The following is a 22586-nucleotide window of genomic DNA, read 5'->3' on the forward strand; positions in this document are numbered from 1 at the left end:
GTGTGTGAGTGTGTGTGGGATGAGTTGGTATGTTCAATTAGGGAGGTGAATTCATGAAATGCGTCAATATAATATGATTAAATGCTGCATAATATGAAACAATATACCAGGATTTTCAATTTAATTCCATTTTAGAACCTAAATTTGATTTAGTTACCCATGAAAGGCTTTGCAACAAACAATTGTGCAACTAATTAAAGTGTGATAAACTTGAGTTTTGCTCACTGTAAATGTTTATATGCATGAATGAATATTATTCAATTAAATTTTATCAGTGGAGGAAAAAGCTTCATTCAAGCGTGTCTCTCTTTTCTTCTATATTTGGACACAAATTAAGCATCACCAGGGTGAAAAGCTCGTGGAATAAAGGGAATTCCCCGTAAAATCCAATTAAAACCATCTTAATTATGCTGAAGAGATGATCCACGTGAAAACTTGGGTGTCGGAATTTTGGCGCCAAGCCGACTTTGGGTGGCATTGCGTGAGAATTGGGCTTTTTTTTTAAAGGGCGCTCGAGAGGCACAACTTTTCCCATCAAAAGTATCTCAAGGAGGGCCATCAAGGGCCCTCGTAACTCACTTCGAGCCGTCGTCGTCTTCCGTGGAACTCCTGCACACCAATGGAGGTCATATGGGCAGCATTATAGTGCATTGACGACGACAATTGGCGGCACCCTCTGGCGCTGCTGCTGCTGCCGAATTCGAGGACCTCAATCGAGGCCCTTGTGCCACCCCTCGTGACCGCCGATACAGTCCTCCGCAGCCGGATGGAAATTAGTCCACCGCACAGTTAGCAAATCTCCGGAATTGGGAGAGCTGTGGAAATCGCGCACAGACACTTCACGATGCTCTGAAACTCTGTTGAGCACCAAAGTGGGTACTTAGGGATTTTTGCTCGTACCCAGAACAATCGCCGAGAACAATGTGCAAGAAACGCATTTTTATGTTCATTCCGAGTGGCGCACAGAGAGAGAGTCAAAATTCCAACCCGGCGCTGCTCTGTTCATCAAAGTGAAGTGGCAACACAGAGAGCGAAATGGTCGTTAGTACTTGAGATACAAAAATCGATTCTTGCATTAATCAGTAACACATTGAGATCGAGCCGATAAAGAGACGTGCTTTTGTGAATTTCAGAGATTTAACTGGAGTGAAAAAAACAGAACGGAAAAATCTGCATGTGAAAATGCACAGAATTTCGTCCGTTAAAAAAATATACAATGTAAGCTCACGAGAAGCAGCTTAAAAATGTCGACATTATGCATAATGTTATATGTATTTTATTGCACTTGAAGTAATTTTTCAAGAACACCAACATTCATAAAAATTACTTTATTGCAAAATATTCTACAAACTCTCTTCGTTTAACTTACTTTTCAGCTTATATTTCTCACACTATTAAATTAAAAGAGACATAAGAAATTTGGCAGAAAAACCTTTTTCAACAAAAAGGTCTTCAATTTTATTATTTATTTTCCTATGATTTGCTGTAAATTGACGAAAGAATAAATTCTTTTTACAACTTTTACAGTGTTTGACTATTTACAGTCTTTCTAAAGATAAAAATTTATGCAATTTTCTCTACCATGCCAATAAGAAAGATTCATGGTATTTCACTATTTATGCTAACAATTAACTTATGTAACTTCTTGTAAAAAGTAATGCTCAACTGAGCATGATCCTTAAAGAGGTACGAAAAGAATAAAATATGCCATTTGTTTTTTTCTAAGGAAAGTGAAGCGCGCAGTTCTTCCAGTCTTTCCTCGTCCGTGTGAAATTGTGTCCAAAATCAGCTTACCTTCTGCCGTAGTTCTGCTGATAGTTTCCTCGACTGCCGCCACTCTGATGATGTGATTGTGCATTGTATGGGGAGAATCTCGACTGTCGCTGGCCAGATCGATCATCCTGATGCCGTTGCTGAGATTGCCAGGGTTGTTGGGACGAATTTGAGTGGCGATTGTGGCCATAGTTAGATCGCTGCTGCGATTCATAAGGTGCCGATCGATTCTGACGATTGTAGTCTGATCGATAAACTCCGCCATATCGATTGTTATCTGCAGAGACGATATAATCATCAATTATAGACTTTTCACACACAAAAATATCTCATCAGAAAAGAGATCAGAAACATTTGTGAATTTGCACACAAATTGTCACCATAGAACGACTCTCAGAAGGAGAGGCAAAATTGAGGGATTGAATATACAATAATTTTCATCTCCATTGAGAATTTCCCTCGAACGTGCTTGAGTATCGGATTTTCATTCAGGGCGTCGATGTCGTCGTTGTCATTTTCTCTTCCTCCCACACACACACACGCGCGCGCGGAGCTTCATCTTGAGATAACAAGCAACTCTGTCTCTGGAAAATACATTGAGTGTGAGACACGGAGATCCTCCTCCCAAGCGTGAATGTGAAAAGACCCGCCCGCCCGCCCCTTTTCGCCAGTGTGCGGGGGAAAACAGGAGTGAATGAATATAAATTTGAAGTCTCTCATTATTTCAGGAAGGCTGACACATGGTGAAAATGATGAGGAGGATTTAAATGAAGCATTTGCAGTGTGGATCCTTCGCAATGTAGAGACCTTAATAAGGTAGCAATTAGAGGAATAACAATTTGTCAAATAGTCAAGAGATTTCTCATCATTTCACCATTGTTTCACCGCTCATTCTCTCTCTCCACGTCATATTCCAACTAATTTGCAATTCATGGACAACAGAGACGCGTGAATTCTTCTCACCACAATATTACACCCATCTGAGAGAGTCTGAGATTAAAATCTGCCCACACAATATTGTTTATCAGAGAAGCTTTTTCAATACAAAATCCACAAGCGCGACAATAGAAAATAGAGAATATTATCTCCCGAATAATTCCTCATCATTTTCATTCGATCCCCCAGAGCTGATTATGAGGTGCTGAGAGGAAGTGCCGTAACTCCCCCTCATTCTGACACATGACACCCTCAAAAACAGTGTAGATGACGCGTATAATTGGTACACAATAGCATGTCAAAAAATTTTTTCCCCTATTTACAGAGCATCGAGACAAACTATGAGAGCATTTTAGGGACGGAGAATCACCCCTCACACTCCCTCCCTATCCATGGTGATTCAATGGAGGGAGCCGTGAGGTGCTATTTATATTGCAATCACACATTTATTCAACCCAAAATCATCCCCTCAGGGCACAAGGGGCGGTTCAGAGATATTTTCTAATTGCACCAATTTTGCTCCTTTGCCCTCTATTCGCCACCACTTGCCAGGACTATTCGCAAATTGACAAACGACGCTGGAGGTTGGATTGTTGTGACAAAGATCTCACGTGACTATCAATTAATTCTTGAGACAGAGTGTGTGCCTCTTAATGACTTCACGCTGAGACACACTCTTCACTATTCAGTGAAATCAAACTTACTCTGATACGAGCGCTGCTGATAGTCATTCTGATTATAGCGATTGGGCGGTGGATATGATCCATACTGTCCTGATCCCGAACCCCTTTGTCGGTCGTTTGAATAGTGATTCATCGTCCGGTGACCAGATGCCGACAGCGAGGCGGTGGGTAGATTTCTCGTGAAGCCAATCATCGGTCTGTACGGTTGATCGTGTCCCATATTCGCGCCCTTCAGCACTCGTGGCGGTTCCTTCGCGTTTGACAGCTTCTTCGCCGGAAAAATGAAATCCTCCGCATACTCTGGATCTTTGTACTTTACCGTGACAACGGAGTTATCCTGGATGGACTCAAGACCAAGCACGGGTGAGTGAAGTGACCTGAAAAGTGACAAAGAGGGACACAATAAATTAAACTCTTCCATGCAGAAGACAGAGAAAGAAAACTCACCCTCCAATTGTGACTGTATCATCGGACATATAGGCCATTCCCTGCATGCCCTCAATCAGCACAGGAGCCCCCTCCTTGATGTTGTTGCTGTAGATCCCCTTGAGGAGCTTGAATCCTTCATTCGCAGGTCCCACGTACAATCTGTCACATCCCAGTGAATTTCTTCTGCCTGAAATCAAAGCAAAGAAGGATAAGGACTTTGAGAAATAGAATAAAAAGACAAGGGATAAAGTAATTACTTTCTGCCTCTGTGAGTTTTCCGTAGAATGGCTCAAGGGCTTTGTAGAGACGCTTCTCATCGACAAAAGGTAACAAGGCAACACCTTGCCAGGCAAATTTCTTCCCATTCAAGTCAATCTTAAAGTCCTCTGGATAGAAATCAATGATTGTCGACCTCTGAAATGTACAATTCATACGTGAAATTCAAGAATTTCTCCCCCAAGAAACACAATTTAACTCACAGGATCTATCATCAATTCACCCCATGGCTCCGGAATATGCGACTTACTAGCAGCCGGAAAAACTCCCATCAGCTGTTCCAGCGGCTTAAACTGCAAGAAAGTGATTCTTCTTGATACATTAAACAGTATTTAATGGAAAGAAACCTTACCGGCTTCGTTCCTCTCTCAAACTTTGTCGAAAGAGATGAAATATTGATGAAATCCGACGCAAATGGCGCATAATGGTAGGGAAAATACCAGTTCCACGAGGCACAGCCCTGATAGTAGTACTGGAGCACCCAGCAGAGCCCTTTCACGTACTGCTGAGCCACAGAGTAGCGGAAATCCACGTTTTCCGCCACCACATCGAACTTGGATTCGTAGTAGCGATCTTTGAAACCATCCTCCCAGAGTCTCACCTCATCAGCCACTTCCTCCTCTTCCTCCTCCTCCTCCTGCTTACTCTCTTGCGGCTGTTGCTGCTGTTCCTCCATCTGATCGGACTTCCTCTTCATCCCACGACGATTGTCCTCCTGCAGAGCCAGCAAATTACCCATAAAAACCCCTTTTTGGGAAGCAATATTTCGCTCATCTCACCGGAGTTAGCATAGATTCCAGTGGATTGGCCATCATGCGGAATCTGGCCGCTTCCTGACGAGCATTCTGCACAGGACCATGCTGATGTCCTGGTCCAACGGGCTTCGGCTCGAACTGCGAACCGTGCAACATCTTCAATTTCGGTGCCTGTTGTTGCATTCTTCGCTGCTTGTCTCGCATTTTAAACATCTGCTCTTTCTGCTGGCGCGTCTTGAATATCTGATCCTCCATCAAGCCCAGATCTTGCATTATCATCTCCACACGTTGAAGATTCACGTCGCCAGAATCCGTAAGATATCCCTAATGACAATAAAAACTCCTTACAGAGAAGTACAAGCGGAAGGAAAGCCTCCAGAACTCACCCCAGTTTTGTACACACACTTCTTGTAGAGATTCACCAGGCGATCGATGGCTCCCTCGCGGATCTCCAAGCTCGGCAAGTGAGGCAAGAAGTCATTGCCCACGAAAAAGCACATAAAGACCCAATCGTCAATGACACGATCGAAATTGTACTCAAACGGCAAATTGGGCATTTCCAACTCGCGCTCCAAATACTCTCTCAGCACCGGCAGACGCACGAAGATGAACTGCACTTCCTTGGCCACCGGCGGCGGTTCGTTGGACTCACTGCCGTTCAGTCCCTCGCACTTGGACAACTCGTGACCGAACTGCGAGCACACTTCGCACGGACGCTCCTTGTTGGGCAGAAACTCCTCGCGGATGATGGTGAAGTTGGGCTCATGCGTGGCCAGGCCCAGCATGATGAGATCCGCATCGGCGCCGCACAGCACGTGCTGCGTGTTGGGATCGTGATTGGGCTGCGAGCGCTGCCTCCGGATGTAATCCATGATCTTGTGCTCGCCCTCGCCGGGCACATTGGCATCCGACAGGATCACCTTGATCCCCTTCCAGCCCGGATGGTTGTTCATGCGATCGTGCACGTAGTAGTGCAGACACCGGCTGAGACGCTCCATGAACGGCGTGCCCGGCGTGATGCAGTTGGAGTCAAAGTGTTCTCCCTTCTCCTTCTCCGGCGGTAGAACAGCTCCGCGCGTCTTCAGCTCCTCGCGCACCCGCTTAATTTCCGCTGCCTTCTCGGCAGTTTCCTTGGACGCTCGGAAGCGTCTCGAACGCTGCTGATTCATCTTTGCCCGCGGCGCCTTGAACAGACAAACAATACGGTTATGTTCACAAGAAACTCATCTCAGAGTCCCGCTACTCACCACTCCGTCAATGGCCATGTAGAGCAACTTCCTGGGCCGCACGATGGCAAAAAGTCGATCGATGTACTCAAAGATCGCCACCATCATTTCGTCCTCATTCTTGGGCGCCGGCTTGTCTTCCGGATGCGTGCACGGATGAATAATGCCGTTCATGTCCAGGTACAAATTGTCAAATTCTATGCCATTGGGATTGGGAAGCGACGCATCCTCCGGGATATCCTGCCCATCGGCACTCTGAACCTGAAAAACATGCACAATTGCACGGGGAAAGCGTGAATTTTCCAATTTGGGCACCAAAGCAAACATGACAGGAGGCAAACTTACGCGATTCTCCACACACTCGATAATAACGCTTGGATACTTCCGCGAGAGCCATCGAAAGAATGCTGGAACTCCCATTGTATTTCTCCTCGTGTAATTTTGGCGGAAAAGGCTGTGAAATTGATGTTTTTCGCGAAAAACTCGTCAGCGGCTCTATCGTGTGTTTTCACCGCACGCAAACAGACCCTTTCCGGACTTTCGGAACTCTAACGTGAGGACTTTTCTACGTGGGAGTTGTAAAAATACACCATATATTATACGCCATTTTTTGAGCTTAATTATAAAAACTACCCAGTGTTTTTTTTTTAACTATAGCTCACTATATTGAAAGTGAATTGAAGTTTCTGGCTGTAATTTGGCAATAATTGCCGCAATTTCTATTTTATTTACATCGGCAAGAATTTTACTTCGTCGTGTAGCAAAATGACGTGTAAGATATCTACAGCGTGATTTTGACACATCTGCCAAAGGAAAAATATTTTTCTCCGCACAAAAGTCGTCCCTGGGAGTCCCTCTTTTTCTGCGTACTTTCTGGAGCTCTTCTGACCACCTTCGTCGGGCGAAGGGCTATGCTTTGGTGCGCGGTGGCGTCGCCCCAGACAGCCGACATTCCATCGCAGTTGAATTAGTGTGAGAAATCTGGTGGGACTGTGGTGAAAAAAGTATGAGTATCATCGTATCCATAAGTGACTTGGTGACGGCAATTTGTGTGACTCTCCTGCTATCAATTGTGATAGTTCTCGCATGGAAGTCCACCAATGTGCGTGAGGACCACCTGTCTGCCGCGGTGCTAGTGATCGAGAACAGTCGCCGACGCCTGATTGAGCGCATCCACCAGTTCCAGTATCAGCAGCCCCACACTTCTGGTGAGCATCCTTGACCCATTTTTCCCCCGCATTTGCACCCTTTCACGCGCCTCCTGGCGTCCGTCTTGCAGGGCGCAGCACATCGCAGCAGTCCAACCACTCCAGTGCCACTGAGGAGGTAGACTTGGAGAACGACTCCTCGGCACCGGATGACAGTCTGACCAACACGCCGAGTCTGGAGGAGGAGAATCACTTCAACGTACTTGCAGAGCGCCATGAGCGCTTCCTGAGCCAGGCAGAGGAGATCATTGAGAGCCTCGAGGGCCCAGACGAGATAATCCGCGAGATGGACGACATGACTGACGGCATTCGCCACAGACATTGGCGCCAGGACGACTCAGCGCCGCCCGGCCAAGCCTCCGGCGCAGCCGTCGATGTGGCTGGCAACTCTGACGCCACCTCTCGCACCGGCAGCGCCCCCAAGAGTCCCGATCCCAGCGACACGTCCACCATTGACAACTGCACGAACGAGAACAATGAGAACGACATATCAGAGGGTGCCAGAGATGCGGGCGCGGCGTCAGAAGTGCCGCCCAGTGTCGCCATGAGGATCAAGCTCAAGTACTTGGATGATGTGCAGCGCACGGTTCAGGGACGGCCCACGGAGGCGATTGGGGATTTCAAGAGACGCAACTTCAGTGTCGAACTGGCGGCTGACAAACTGGTGCGTTTGGTCTTCAACGGACACGTCCTGCAGCCAGACTCCAAGACGCTCCAGGCGTGCGGTCTCTTCGACAACTGCGTCGTGCACTGTCTCATCCACAAGAAGCCCACCACTCAGCCAGGCGGCACGGACAACGGACAAGCTGCAGAAGTTAATGGTGAGCTAATCCTTGCTAAATCCTCTGCCAGTTCCCCAACAAAGCGCGCATCCCTTAAAGGATTTAGCAGCAGTGAGGGAAAAAGAGAGAGAAAGAGAAACTGATCCAATTACCGTGAAAGCATCGGGATTTGGAGAGAATCAATAGTTCGTCAAGGGGTCAAAAGTGATGGAACAACCATGCAATTGAGTGATTATACAAATCTATTCATTGACCACTGAATGACTTTGGGATAGGATTGCACTGCGCGAGTGGCAGTGGAGCGACGCTCTAGATAGCTTCGGCGCACGCTATTGACCCCTTGACTGTCTCGCTGCATTTCCCAATTGTGTTCACTTTCTGGGCCACACGGCAAAGCTCACACGAAGTGGCGAGCACAAATGTAAATTTCATGGAATACATTTTCACCCATGCCGATATATTTCAGTCAGAGGCGCACACAGAATGTTAGCAAAAGAAGAGGCTCAATTGTTTCGCACAAATACTCATCAATTGCGCTCCAGAGAGTGTAATTTAAGCATATAAACACGTGATGTTTTTCCCCACTTTATCAGTCTCGTGTTTTGTTGGTAACACAAACACACATTTTTTGCGCCTTTTATTTCCTTGAGCACAGAATGAGAGAATTTGACTGCTGATCTTTTTCTTTTTGCCTTTTTTTCGTGCAGAAAATAACACTCCTGGCATCGCACAGCGACCACAGCAACGGAGGAATGACAGACTACGAGACACTGGCTCGAGATTCGTCTCTGCCAGTCTCTTCCTCCTCAATCTGGTCATCGTCCTCTCGTGGTACTGTCGCTATCAGTACGGATCTCTGTTCACCTGGTACTCCACAATTGGCCTCGCTATTATGACTCTGATCATCGTCATCATGCTCCCCGTGATGGTGCTGATCAACCGTGAAGTTCCAGCCGCCACTTAAGTCCCTTTTCTGCGCCTGTTGTCACACTCCTCCTTCCTGTGCATTACACGTGCGTGTGTGTGTGTGTGTCGACGTTTTTAATTTGTCCTCCGCGCCTCACATTTCTGGGCATATATACATATGAAAAAATAGAGAGAAGGAAGAGGAGCAGGAAAAAAAGAAACAAGAATTCAACCCTAAAAGAGAGTAAAATGTTGTGTAAATACATAAAATTAAAAAAATATATATGAATTATAAATTATTCTTTCATTCTCCATCATTGCTATCATCAACACATTCCAAACACACACACAACACAATAATAATGCCGCAAAACTCCTCTCAACAGGTGTGATGAAATATGTTCTCCAATTTAACTATTAGAAATGGCGCGTGGAACTCGATCGCAATTGCACTTTGGGTTGTTTTTTCACTTCCACGCCTGCTTCACTGCCTTCCGCGACGCCAAGTGCTTCACCACATATGACGCCACCGTGAGACCGAGCAGCACGATGGAGATGAGGAAGTAGTCAAAGTCCTCCTTGAGCAGATCGAATGTCTTGGACGGCGCCACGCGTGTCACGAACATGTCCAGGCCGTGCACAATCACCAGACACGTGCTCTCGAGGCCACTGGGCGCCGTGTAGATGCCACGAATGCGCGCAATGGACTGATTGTAGTTGATGACACTCTCGCTGGGCAGCGGCAACTCGGGAATGTACGGGATGACGCCCTCCTCGCGTGCCTGATTCTGCGTGGTGGTGACAGGACGACGTGGATCGAGCAGAGCCCAAGGCATCTCCACAATGGCGCCCGTCGAGAGACCAACTGCAAAAGCAGAGTTTCCAGTGAAATCCACCGATCATTCTGCATCACACAATCTACAATACTCACTCAAAACATCCTTGTTGGTGATTCCCTTCTCCGTGATTGTCTCCTTCATGGCAAATACATTTGCTGGAATTATGTAGGATTGTCTTTCGATCATTGGAATTGGTGGATTACTCAGGGAACTCCAAACGGTGCTATTTGCCTGAATCTTTCCCTCATACAGCTCAATTGTGGCTGAAATACACACAGTTTATCAGTGAAAAAAGTCATTAGAAATCAACAGAAAAACACTCACTAATTTCCGTTCGACGAACTTTGTCATTGTAATACGAGTAAACCAGCCAATTCTCCGAGTGAACCATGTGAAGAGGTCCTCTGGCTCGTCGATGGGTCAAAGTAATCACAATTGATCCCGAAACAACATCAATTAGATGGACATTAATAACGTCTGCATGGGAAAAAACACATCACGCATTATCATCTCTGGATAACGTCTTAAGATCAAATCAATAGGCAAATAACTCACATTTGTGAATACTGTCTAGTCCAAATGTTGCCACAGCCACAAGATTTGGATTCACATATTTATACAGAACAGATCGATCACTTAAAACTCTGCCTTGAGAGTGAACACGTTCGGTGGGATTCTTTCCAGCCACATCGATGACATGAGAATTTGATGCGCCACTCAAATCCACTTTCCAAATGAGTTTTGCTGTGACATCCTAAGAAAACATAATAAAATCCTCAAATTAGAAGTGAATTGATATAAAATAACAACTTTTTCTCACCTTCTTATCAGCCTCAACGTGATATCCTTTAACAATTCCCTCTGTTTTCACCGTGTACAGAAACATTTCATTCGCCTGACTCTTTTCACTGTCCGGCAAAACATGCGCCTTGTCATTTTCATCGAGAATGAGAAGAGCTCGCAAGAAATTCTCCGATTCCACCTCATTCAGCACAGTCATTTGCTGAATGCCATGCGACAGCCTCACAATCCCACCCTGAATAGCTTCACCAGTGACTGGATTGAACTGATACATGATTCCATTCTGCGAATTCCGCTGCTTTCCCACCACAGCATACTGTGCGGGATGCGGAAAGTGCTTGGCTGTGCGCTGAATGATGAGCTTCATGGACTGATTGTCAGTGAAATCCTCAATTTCTGGCAAGAATTTCGTCCAATGAACCTTTCCCGATATATTATCAATGCCATACAGCTTTCCACTTGCCGTGAGAAGAACAATCATTTTGTGCAGCCCAAAGGAATCTCTCACGAGAAGATCAACTCTTGAGGAAGTCGAGAGACTTCCCAAGCCCAAAACAGTTAAGAAGAGATTCTTCACTTGAAACACTTGACTAGTCAAACGTCTGGCAATTGCTCCAAAGAAGTCCCCTGAAAAAGAGACAAGAAAAATTGAGATTATAGACAAGAAAAGCAGAAAAGCATTAGCCCAAGATAAAAAAACTAATAACACTCGATGAAAGTCAAAAAACACCTTAAACAATCCCAATGTTTTGTATGAAATGAGAGTCTCTGAAAGATGAAGGCAATAAACTTAACAAAGTCCAGAGATTTGGGAAATTGGAAAATTAAGGAAATCAACACACAAAGGATAAAAAAACACTCTCGAAGACAGACTTACATTGAACACCATTATCCACTGAGCGAGATAAGGAGAGAAAAGGTGAGATCTTTTGTACAACAGACAAGGAATATCGAAAGGAGAGAAATTTCACTCACCATCTTTGCTGTTGAACTCATCTTCAATCGCTCCTTCGTCATCTGACAGCGGCAAATCCACCATCTCAACAGCCACAACGTGAGACAGAGCTTCTTCGCGTGTCCACTTGACCTTTCCTTGCTGCAAAAGTACAATTGAGTTGTCTTCTGTGTCCAGAAGGATGCGACAAGCGAGTGGCTGTGAATCTGTCTTCCGACGACACTTCACAGCCTTGATTGTGGGTGTTCCCAAGGAGTCAGGCAAAGGAACGGTCATTTCAACATCCCCACGTGACTGTCCAGTAACCAGATCTGTGGCAATTATCTTCAGGTTCTGCAAAAAGGAATGGGGTTCTAAGCAAAAGAGCATTTGTAAGGCGATAAAGTATGAATTTTACCCCTTCTTGCACGACAGATTGCAGGAAAACTTGCTTATTCTCAATCTCAGCCACGTGCCAGTTGGAATTTTCCACCAGATTCACACTGAAGGAGTTTTCCTCCAGAGAAATCAATTCGTTATTGACGAAAATCGCTGCCCGGAGACCAGGCACAGGCATGGGGGCTGCCTGAGCGGATTTGGGCAGAGTTTTCGAGAACAACCGTCCATTGTCCGACACCAGATTCACTCCAATCACTTGATTCTCAATGGCACAGACGATGAAGGGCTGCGCCAGGACGCACTTGTCCTTCTTCAGCCACGCGGCACTGATCTTGGAGCTGCCAGGCTTCATTTGCTGTCCCGTGGCGGCATAGTACTGTGTCACCTCGATGTGAGACTCCCAGAAGGGAATGACGTGGTAAAGCATGAGGTTCTCAGTGAACCAGAGATCCTCCTTGTGTTCAGAATAGTGCGACGTGAGGCTCCATTCCCACATCATGAGCCCCTCTGTGGGATTCCAGCCACGGATGAGGGCCGGACTGTGTCCAGTCACCGTCAGCAGGGTGCTCTGTGGCGGAGCAGATTGCGTGTCCATGTACAGAGCGGCATGCTTGATGTCTCCTCGAGGACTGCGCTCCAGCACTTGCCGCCACACGATGTCCCCCGTCTTGGCACTCAATCCCGCCACCACGCCCTCCTCTGCAGTCACCAGGACCAGATCATTGCCCACGGAATCGAAGAAGCCATCCTGCAGTTTGCCCACGAAACTCCTCCGCCTGCGAGATGACCAGGAAAATTCAATAGTGAGGTTAGATGGTCAAACACCGCAAAATCCCCAGCAGAGCGTCACGCAATCACGTGGAAAACATTACCAGTCGAATTTCCCTATTTGATCCTCGTACAGACAGCAGACGGAAGTCAGCACAGAGAGGAAAAATACACTTTTCAGCAGTAAAACATTTTCTCGCGACATCTTCTGACTGCAAAAAAACCTTTTTTCGGACTGCCACTTTACACGGGTTGCCCGATGGCGCTCCGGAAAGTCGCGAGCAGCTGTTCAAACTCAGACAGTTGGCGGAATTTTCTACACGTAACGTATCATAGGGGAAAATGTCGAATATAAAGTAATGAATAAAAACACGAAGAATGTCTCACTAAATTTTTGTATTTTATCTCATTTTTACGATGTTTAAAAAAAAAATTGCAACTTTTCATTCTCAATCTTGAAGATTTTATCATTTTAATTTACATAATTGGACAGACCTTTGAAACTGTCGTCAATTTTTTTTTCTTTCTTTCACAGTGACTATGAGAAATCTCAGAAACATTTCCAAAAACTTATATACTTTTCCTCCAAAAAATTTTCTCATGTGATTTTCTTGTAGGTAATAGCTTTAATCGAAACAGATCTTTTTTTCTTTGTTTATTCTTTACAGAGGATAAAAGAAAATAAACAATCTTTTGCAGCTCGAGAATTTGCGTCAACACGTGACGAAGGATCCTTTTACACATCTTTTTTTCTCCTTTCTTCGCGACATCCATCAAAATATGTCCATCCAGTGTAATCAGCTCAATGTTACTTTAGGTTTTTTAGTATATCCTCTCTCGCCCTTCAATCAGGCTTCTTCTTCCCACCTCTATACGACATCTACAGTTTTACATTAAAAAAATCTTACACGGTATCCTTAAATTACTTTTTTTTAGAGATGTAAATATGAAGAAAAATAATGGATTTTTGTTTTCTCAAAATAATAATATGAAGTTACATGTGCACATCACGTTTCTATATTAATTGTTAGATTTTTTTTGCAGATGAGTTTTGCATATTTCACATTTTTTGTTGATTTTTTTCTTGCTTTCTTTTTCTTGTCTCTCCAACAAACACACGCACGCTAAATATTTTTTCTTTCTCAATTTCTACCGTTAAATTGTTCTCTCCGAAGGGCGAATTTTTTCGTTAACAATTCTGCTCTCTTTTGCAATGATTTTTCATCTTTTTCTTCTCTTCCTCAAGAATTTCCTTCGAGCTTCGTTTGTCATCAAAAACACGGCTAAATTAATTTTATCCATTTATCATGCCAAAAGAGTTTCTTCTCAAATTGAATTGATTGGATTCTCTCACAAGAAAAAGAAGAGTAAGGCTTATAAAACTAAATTGTGATATTTTTTTAAAAAGATATTTTGTACTTTTTTAATTTTTTTCTTTTTCATTTTCTCTCCTTTTGTGTGTTCCTTGTCCATACTCCTCCTCATCTCCACCCACTGTCTCTCTTTTCGCGCACTCACTGCTGTCTTAGCACTTTTTATCGTCAAAGGAGTACGACAAGATTCCCTTTTTTTCTCTCTCTCTCTCTCTCTATCTCTCTCTTTCTCTTGTAAACACAACACGCACACTTTTTAAACACTTTTGTTCATTTTTTTTTGGAGTTTCATTTTAGTTCCTAACTTAAAAGGGTCGAAGAACTTAATGTAAGATCACTAATTATAAACCAATCGTGCCCATTCTCCATCATCGTCATCCGAACTGAAGCTGCAACTTCTGCAAAGGACAAAGAGAGAGATATAATTAAATAAAGCGACCTTCTTCACAAACACAACTGACACTGCGCACAATTTGATATTATGATAATGCGACAATAAAAATGAATGGTAAGCAAATCTCTCTACTTACTAAGTAGGTTTTCTTTTCTTTTAATGCGCTTTCGCTCCCACCAGCCTCTCTCTTTCTCTCTCTCTCTCTCACTCCAATAAAGCCCCCACCATGCTCGCATGTAAATGGATGTTTGCGCGTGATTTGATGCGTGTCTTTGGCGCGAAAGGGACTCACCGATGACGAGGAAGACTTCGGCTGTTGTTGATAGTTTTGTGCTCATCAATTGTTGGCAGGTGTGAATTGAGTCTGTGAGTAGGTCGCAAGACGCGCATTGTACGTGATGACAACTTCCACACGAGACGCTGACGATATGGCATCTTCTTCTGTGCATTGTATTGCGTCAAAGTGCGCACGACCAGACTGTGACTGCGGAAGAAGCTCGGATCGGGGATCTGCAGAGAGAGAAAACATGCACAAATCAGTCTCTAAACAAAAACTCCCACAAAATCAGTGTTAAAAGACTCACCTTTGCCATCTTCTGCAGCTCAATGGCGAAATCTACAAGACCAGAAATCATGGGATTTGCAGAATTCACGTAGCTATTCACATGAGCATCCATTTGTGTGCACACAAGCACAAGTGCCAATTCAGACGCTCTGACACTCACGCACAGTGCATCACAGATGAGTATCTCAAGACGCAACTCAAGATCCGCCAGCGAGATTGATTTGTCGTAGAAATCGCCCAGGCCGAGATGGAAGGCAGCATTGCGGAACATGTGATAATAGATCCGCACAAACGTGAGCGCCGTCACAGGAATCGTTGACGGCTGAACGCCCAGCTTGTTGGAAATGATCGCCGCCATTCGCTCCAAATCACCAGCCGTGCAGCGACACTGGGATATCGCCACGAGATCCGCAGCATCAATCTTTGCCATATTGAATTGCGTGACACAGAGATAGAGAGAGCCCACACTGATGCATGCCATATGCTTCGGACGGGCTCTCATCCTCGCCAGGAAGCGATCCACCAGATTGAGAGCGGCAAACAGCACATCGGGCGGCAGGTCGTACCACATTTTGAGGCAACGGAGCACATGAGCAGCTCCGTCTCTAGCACCAACAGTGATTTCATTGTCCTGCAAAGAGGCAGAAAAAAAGAAGAGAGGAAATATTATTCAGCGATCTCGTTACCATTTTGCTCCATAATTTAGCACAATTTATACGCCAAAAGACGCGTCGTCAATTTACACAAATTTACAATTTTCCCAAGAGAGAGAGAGAGACAGAAGGAATGGAAAGATTTTGGCATTTAAAAATTTGCCAAAAGTGTTAAATGTCCTTCACACAAAACTGTGTGAAGCGACGCGACAGAAGAAAAGGAGAATGAAAAACAGTGAAAAAAAACACAATTAAAAACCATGGAAGTTGATTTTTTTTTCAAAATAGTGTTTGAATTCATCACTACTTGTTTTACAGTTCTTGTATGTCTTTTTTTTAACTCTGTTTGTGCTCTCTCAACACAATATATTCTTCTCTTAACCTTGAATTGCCACGATTGGAGCCACTCCAAGACTTACGTCACTTTATATATATATATATTTCTCTACCTTCAACCAAATGCCGAGAGAGAGAATGAAAAACAGATAGAAAAACATCATCGCGAGAAATCTCGCTAAATTATTTTGATTCTCTACACACAGCTGAGATTTTTTTTCCACATAATCTCTACATCGCATCAAATGCTAAAGTAACATTTTGCACTTTATCCATATCGCAAAATGCGAGAAAAAAATTAAGCAACTTTTGCATAAAAATTACCCAGTTAATGGCTAAAGTGTGAAGACGAGAGTTTATGAATTTTTCATATCTTGGCTTCAGTTATTAAATTTAATAAAAAAAATGTATGGTTTGCAGAAGTGAAATATACTGTGATGTTTACCAACCGTATTTCTTTAATAAATTGTCGTAATGTGGGTCAATATCATAATGTTGCGATAATCTTGTAATTTATTTATTTTCTTCCCTTGTTCGTGAACCAGAATTTTGCTATGTCAACATAGAGAGAGAAAAAATATACTTAGTAATTTACCAGCCAAAAAAATACGGGTAAAGTTAATTTTTATCTTCTTTCAGCCACTCTTTGCCTTGACAAAGGTAAAGTATTTCATTTTTTTTCTTCATCTACCAAATATTTGTTCACTTGCAAGTAAACTGAATATTGAGAACAACTTACAATTGTAAGCAATAAATTGTTTATCTTTGATAAAATTCAACTTATAATAATCATATTGTCTGTGGAATTGAATGCGAGAAATGGCAAAAGATGCACACATTCTCTGTCGCTATTCATTTTAACCAGCTACTCAGAATGAAAAGGAAATGCCCAGAGACAGTGATATATACATTTTATGTAAATTGACATCTTCACGAATAATTTCAAAGTTTAATTCTCCCATCATGAATTAGCATAAATCAAGTGAATAAACATGCAACATTGCTTGCTTATCTGGTTGAATAAAATTTGCCTGTAGTGAAGCTTGCAGCAAGAGATTCTAATCAATGTGCCATCATATCATTTAAATACGCAATTCTTCATGTGTCGCAAAAACACACACAAAAGATAAAACAGAAGAAAAGAAAGGCCGTGGAAAATCACAGAATATGCACTTGCTTGACCTCTAGGAATATCTTCCCTGAAGGAGGTAAAGTCTTATCTCCCCTTCAACACCTTCTGTCTTTGCCTGCAACGCAACAATTCCCCTTCATTTTTATTTTATCTTATTCTCATTGTCTGTCTAACATTCTCTCTAATGTCTTTTGTATCTTTCATCGCGTGATCACGAAATACGCACAACAGAGTCGCATTTTTTCTCCTCCTTCACCACCTTATATAGTGATAAATGTGCAATGCAATTCGCACTGTGTGAATTTTCCCTCTCATCAAGCCCACTCAATTGAAACATTCTCTCTTTTAGCCACACAACAACTATTCAAGGGACGGCTCTCATGAAACAATTGCCGCTAATTTGCTAGATAAATTTGGTCTTGCAGAGCCATTGCATAACGTGAATATCATTTACGTCACTCCAGAGTGAACTGACTCTCTGGATATTCAGCAATCATCTCTCTCTCTCCACTCAACTGAACTGAACAACAAAGAGACTTTCGGTCTTCAATAGAGCCCCCATATTATCAATTTACTTTTATCACATTTTAATTGTGAACTCTCTCGACATGGAGACAAGCTACAGAACAGGATGGACTTTTACTGTCTTGGGGAAAATGACTAAAATAAAATAAATTTGATGTAGATGCATAAACTCACCTCAGGATCCGGTGGAAGGTAGAGATTCGCATGGAATTTCTCCTCGAGCGCCAGAGCTTCCTCGAGTTTCGGATAGAGTTGTTCATTTCTCAAGTTGCCCAATGTGCTACTCTGCAGATGATAGTTGATCACATTGTTCTCCATGTACTGATAGCAAAGATTGCCATTCTCGCCCATGAAGGCGTTGCCATTGCCGTTGTTATTACTGCCAGTGTAGTCCATTGCCGTTGCGCCATCCAGTTCATTAGACAATGATGCACGTGAGGTCGATGGCTGAATGGACGACGATGGAGAGGATGAATTGTTGATCCCTTGATGCGGTGGTGATGATGTCATCATTCTTTGCGGCATTGCAGACGATTGTTGATGTTGTTGACGACGCTTAACAGCAGCATCCGGAGTCCCAAGCCGGCCCCCCGTTGACGATGAAATCCTCTGGGTTCCACGCTTCGGTGTTGCCGCCATCATCATTGCATCCACTGACACTGTCTCGGGCGCCATTGTCATCATCGCCGATGCCGACGGTGGTGGAGATTGAGGTGGTGTCGTCGACATCATCTCCTCATCACCGGCATGTCTAGCAGAGCTCATCTCTCTGCTGCTGTCAGTGACGACAATGACAGGGGCCACGGAACACTGTACAGGGGCAGACATTCTGAGGGCTGGCCTAGTACCTAGGTAACACCACAAAACAACGATTGCCAAAATCAATTCCAATGGGTTTCTAGGTACCGAACACTTATTCTTCTATCAATGCGCGCTCACTTTTCGCCTCTCCTCAGTTTCCCAAGGAAGACACAGCAAAAAAAGAGTCACAGAGAATAAGATGAGAGCCACTTGAATTTCCAAGTGAAAGAAAATCAGACAGTTTGCACCTCAAGAAAGACTTCTTGCCAAATATATTTGCCGGGCACACACTGGTTGATGCACACTCAACCTTCGTACCTTTATGACTGAGCAATAGACAATCCCAGGATTGTAACACTGCCCAAGAATACCAACTGTTAGTAACAGTATAGAGACAATGGCTAATGGAAAACTTTTCTCAAATACCAACTTTCAGATGTCTGAAAGGAAATTCCCAAAAAGTCGGTCATTAGTCAACTTTGTATAACTAGATTTTAATAGGAGGATTTTACAAGGAATTCAAGGGTGTTCAGGATTTGGGATTCTCTGGAAAAATGAAAGATTATATAAACGATTATCTTCAATTATATACTTCAACAATTTAACCCAATTTTCCTTTCGCTTCCCAATAACCATTTAAATGCCTCTCACTCTCTTCTTATCAGCTTTTCCCGTCGTCACTTTGTGAACTCTTTCTTTCCTTTTCCCGTCACTCATTTTTCCTCTCTTTCGCCCCTTTTTTTCATTACAACATTCTCTCTATCACGAAGTCAAAAGTAAATAACCCCGCGAACAACACTAAATGATCTCGTGTAAATTTAACTCGACCGTTAAACTGTACTTCAGCAAGGCAGAATTATCGTTAGGAAATACTGAAAACAACCACAATAAACACGAAGAAAAATGGTAGAAATAGTTTTTTTTTTGCCACTTCTCAAGTAGACTTTTAAACTGCCATTCGTCTTTTATGGTGTGTTTGAATGTTATATCAAAAGATCATTCACCATCTATAATCCGATATATTATTATTGTTATTTCATTGATAAGCAGCTCAGGAAAAGATGTGTTGTTTTCGATGATTACGGGATTATACGTGCGGGAAAACAATTGATAAGAATCATCCGAGAGAATCACCTCTTTTGGTTCTTTGCACTCATGATTGGCCTTCAAATATCTTATCGTAACCAAAAAAATACGAGACACACCATAAAAGTGACATCTTTCAGTGCTGGACGAAAAGTTTTTCGCCAATTTCATTAACCTTGCGGCAAAATACAGTAAGAAAATATGTTGATAAGACTTCCGATATTCCTTCACAGACACACTTTTGCCCATTTGTCTCGTGTGTTTTCTGCCATAATCACTTTGACGCGCGATTTAACGCGAGAGATTGCATGAATTGCGCACAATATTGCGTCTCGCGAATTGAATGGAAAAATTGACAAACACGCAAAAATTATACGACTAATTTCTACTCATAATAATATGATCGATCGAATGTTTATTTTTTTTTTTCAGGGAAATCTCACAATTTTTTTTCTCTCTCCTCTTTCACCAACTCTTTCACTTGACAATGATTTGTGAAAATTACTGGACCAAAAAACCCCTCACTATGCGAAAATTTCGCAAAGAAGGTCTTTCGTGATGCAATTTTTTTTCTTTCTTTTTTGCGAGAGCAAGTAAAAGATGTAATGAAAAAAAATCTATATAGATAAGCAGTCTATTTCGTGACTCTGAGATATTTATTAAAGCTCTGAAATTGCAAGAAATTCTCCCCTGAAAAATCACTTTAATTACATTCTAGTTTCTAACAATCTAAAGACCAAAAAAAAGGTGCCACGAAAGCCAAACAAAATTCTTCCTCTCCTCGAGGATCATTAATTCTGCGCCACTCTAATTCATTTTGTTGACTCTTTTTTTTTTGGTGGAAGTCTTTGTCACACTTTTACTGTTAAATTTCCAGTGATTTCTTGGTGTGTTGCCTTCACGAATTAATCGACCACAACAATATTCTTCTCCATCTCACTCTTCACCAAATCTTTCTAGCCATATTATATTAAATGTACGATTTAGGAGTCAAATTTTAAGAGACATGAATAAATAAAATCCACCGCGACTCTCTTCACTTCTTTTCTCGCTTTGACGGGGTCAAAAACTCCTCCTGCGCAAAACTGGAATCACCAAAAAATGCCTCATTTCTTTGTTCACCATCATCAAAAACTCCAAAACTCTCTTCTGCGCTCTTTGTGTCGTGTTTGCATATGATTTTTTCTCCAGTCACATTTGACTCTCGGGTGTATTTTAGAAAATAGAGATTTTTATCCAACAAAATACAACTCTTTTCAGCACAGTTATTTTTATCACACCACAGTTTGCTCAAGACTTTTCACTTGAAGTCGGATCTGAGGAAGGAATTGAACTTTTTTCTCTCTCACTATATTTACTCAGATTGATAAGAAAAGTCTTGTAAAAGCTGATGAAGATTTGTAGAAAAATTCTAATGCTCACAGAGAAATCGTGTGTACATTAAACCCAGGCTTTTTATCATCAGGGAAATGATTGAAATATTGGTGTGATAAACTCTGTTATAACATAATGATGTCATTGCTGACAAAACCTTCACCGCTTTTCCTGTCTTTTCCCCATGAACCACTCGCAAAATATCCACCGAAAACTGGACGATAAGTTGTCTTTGAACACACAAATTTTTCTCTCTTGTGCAATCAAATGTTATTGTGTTTACAACTCATTTTGAATATTGCATCATATGAAAATTGCATGTGCAAACTTTATATCAACATTTTTGGACTACTTATTATTCATGTGCTGCAGTTTGATTTGATTTTCTGTGCTTTTGTGAGCAACTTTACAAGTATATTTATGATTTTTACTGCTCTCAAGAGCAGTAAAAATGCCTCAGAATGAAAATAGAAGGAATTTGTCAGGCATTCTTTTTTTTGGGTAATTGACAGACAAATTAGCGAAATGATGTCAATTTCTGGTCACTTTTCTGATCATCTCACTTTGTGACCTTCCATTGGGAGTCTCGTGAAAGCCACAAAAGTCCCTCAATTGCCTCAAAAGACGCGTGAATTATCTCTGATAGGAGGTCGAGCGATTGCCACAAATGGAAATCCGAACGAATTGAGCGAGAAATATTGAGAAATTCCGCTGCGAGTCACTGACAAGATAGGATTTGTCGGTGACAAGCACTGAACACGAATAGACTTGTTTGGGAATTTTCTAGAATTCCCGAAAGCACTTTGCCTGCAATTTATGCCTGGGCGCCCAGGAAGCCGATGATTCACTCCAGGGTAATTGAGTTCACCCTCCCGTGCTGGGCGGAAAAGGGTGTCAAGGTAATTTCTACCTGGGCAAAGGGACACCCTCAAAAGAGAACAAAGGGCACGGATTTCAGCCAGGCAGATGTGCACAAGAGTCCGCGATTGCCATTCCGCGGATGCGTGGATGGGCTTTGCCACCAAATGAGGCATCTCTTGGTGATGATGGAAGCCATAAAGTCGAATGAGAACACCCAGTAATCCAAATAAAGAAAGCCAATGGTGAAAATGGCGTCTCTCCACTCAAAAAGTTCCCCAACACAATAAACATTTGATTTTCAGGCTGATCGACTGAAATTTCGACATTTTTTCACCTACCCGGATGCTTCCGCAGTGTTCACTCTCACTATTTATTCACTCAATGCGATTTTACTGGAAATTTTCCCGAGAAAATTTAAGGGAATTTCCTCTTCTTTGTTCCACTAGCACTTCATTTGTCTCCGTCTGATGCAATAATGCCACCACTGTGAAATTTACCACCGCTTCATGCCCACACACCCATTCAAATCTGCCGTTTTTACACCGTTCGCGCACATTTCAACTTCAATGCAGTCGAGTCGCGAAGGAAAATTCACAGTGATTCTGTACCATTATTATCACAAGAACCGACGATTAATTAATTTCTTACAACAATACACCAGAATTCTCAGAATTATGCAGATAGTGGAAGTATTTGCAGCAGAACCGCAAAAGAATTTAGCAGTGTGGTGAAATTCGTGTAAAAACCTCAGCGTGGTCTGCGACATCAGCA

At 42.9% G+C, this 22586-nt stretch overlaps 4 protein-coding genes across 5 annotated transcripts; 1 reads left to right on the forward strand and 3 right to left on the reverse strand.

The window, feature by feature from the left end:
* Positions 1 to 1352: 1352 nt before the first annotated feature.
* Positions 1353 to 6605, reverse strand: LOC132261378 (5'-3' exoribonuclease 2 homolog). The gene is made up of 10 exons (XM_059760177.1): positions 6424 to 6605; positions 6100 to 6339; positions 5239 to 6036; positions 4877 to 5176; positions 4450 to 4812; positions 4301 to 4390; positions 4079 to 4235; positions 3840 to 4008; positions 3414 to 3769; positions 1353 to 2050 (listed from the first exon to the last, which is right to left on the reverse strand). Exons 1-10 carry the CDS (start codon positions 6496 to 6498, stop codon positions 1791 to 1793), a joined length of 2808 nt encoding a protein of 935 aa, XP_059616160.1. The 5' UTR covers positions 6499 to 6605; the 3' UTR covers positions 1353 to 1790.
* Positions 6606 to 6867: 262 nt separating this feature from the next.
* LOC132261389 (transmembrane and ubiquitin-like domain-containing protein 1) lies at positions 6868 to 9268 on the forward strand. The gene is made up of 3 exons (XM_059760189.1): positions 6868 to 7286; positions 7358 to 8107; positions 8776 to 9268. Exons 1-3 carry the CDS (start codon positions 7085 to 7087, stop codon positions 9030 to 9032), a joined length of 1209 nt encoding a protein of 402 aa, XP_059616172.1. The 5' UTR covers positions 6868 to 7084; the 3' UTR covers positions 9033 to 9268.
* Positions 9269 to 9300: 32 nt separating this feature from the next.
* On the reverse strand, positions 9301 to 12938 carry LOC132261386 (ER membrane protein complex subunit 1). Of its 2 annotated transcripts, XM_059760186.1 has the most exons (9): positions 12820 to 12938; positions 11967 to 12723; positions 11590 to 11902; positions 11492 to 11509; positions 10634 to 11241; positions 10369 to 10567; positions 10138 to 10290; positions 9906 to 10076; positions 9301 to 9839 (listed from the first exon to the last, which is right to left on the reverse strand). In XM_059760186.1, the coding sequence occupies exons 1-9, from the start codon at positions 12918 to 12920 to the stop codon at positions 9442 to 9444; spliced, it is 2718 nt and encodes a 905-aa protein (XP_059616169.1). In that variant the 5' UTR covers positions 12921 to 12938; the 3' UTR covers positions 9301 to 9441. The 2 variants fall into 2 exon arrangements, with proteins under 2 accessions (XP_059616169.1, XP_059616170.1); XM_059760187.1 differs by lacking the exon at positions 11492 to 11509.
* Positions 12939 to 13140: 202 nt separating this feature from the next.
* On the reverse strand, positions 13141 to 22297 carry LOC132261388 (cyclin G). The gene is made up of 5 exons (XM_059760188.1): positions 22154 to 22297; positions 17868 to 18541; positions 15067 to 15678; positions 14775 to 14992; positions 13141 to 14486 (listed from the first exon to the last, which is right to left on the reverse strand). The coding sequence occupies exons 2-5, from the start codon at positions 18519 to 18521 to the stop codon at positions 14426 to 14428; spliced, it is 1545 nt and encodes a 514-aa protein (XP_059616171.1). The 5' UTR covers positions 18522 to 18541; positions 22154 to 22297; the 3' UTR covers positions 13141 to 14425.
* Between the last annotated feature and the right edge of the window lie 289 nt (positions 22298 to 22586).

Source organism: Phlebotomus argentipes, unplaced genomic scaffold, assembly GCF_947086385.1.
Source record: "Phlebotomus argentipes unplaced genomic scaffold, Phlebotomus argentipes genome assembly contig_47, whole genome shotgun sequence".
In the NCBI taxonomy this organism is placed as follows: Eukaryota; Metazoa; Arthropoda; class Insecta; order Diptera; family Psychodidae; genus Phlebotomus; species Phlebotomus argentipes.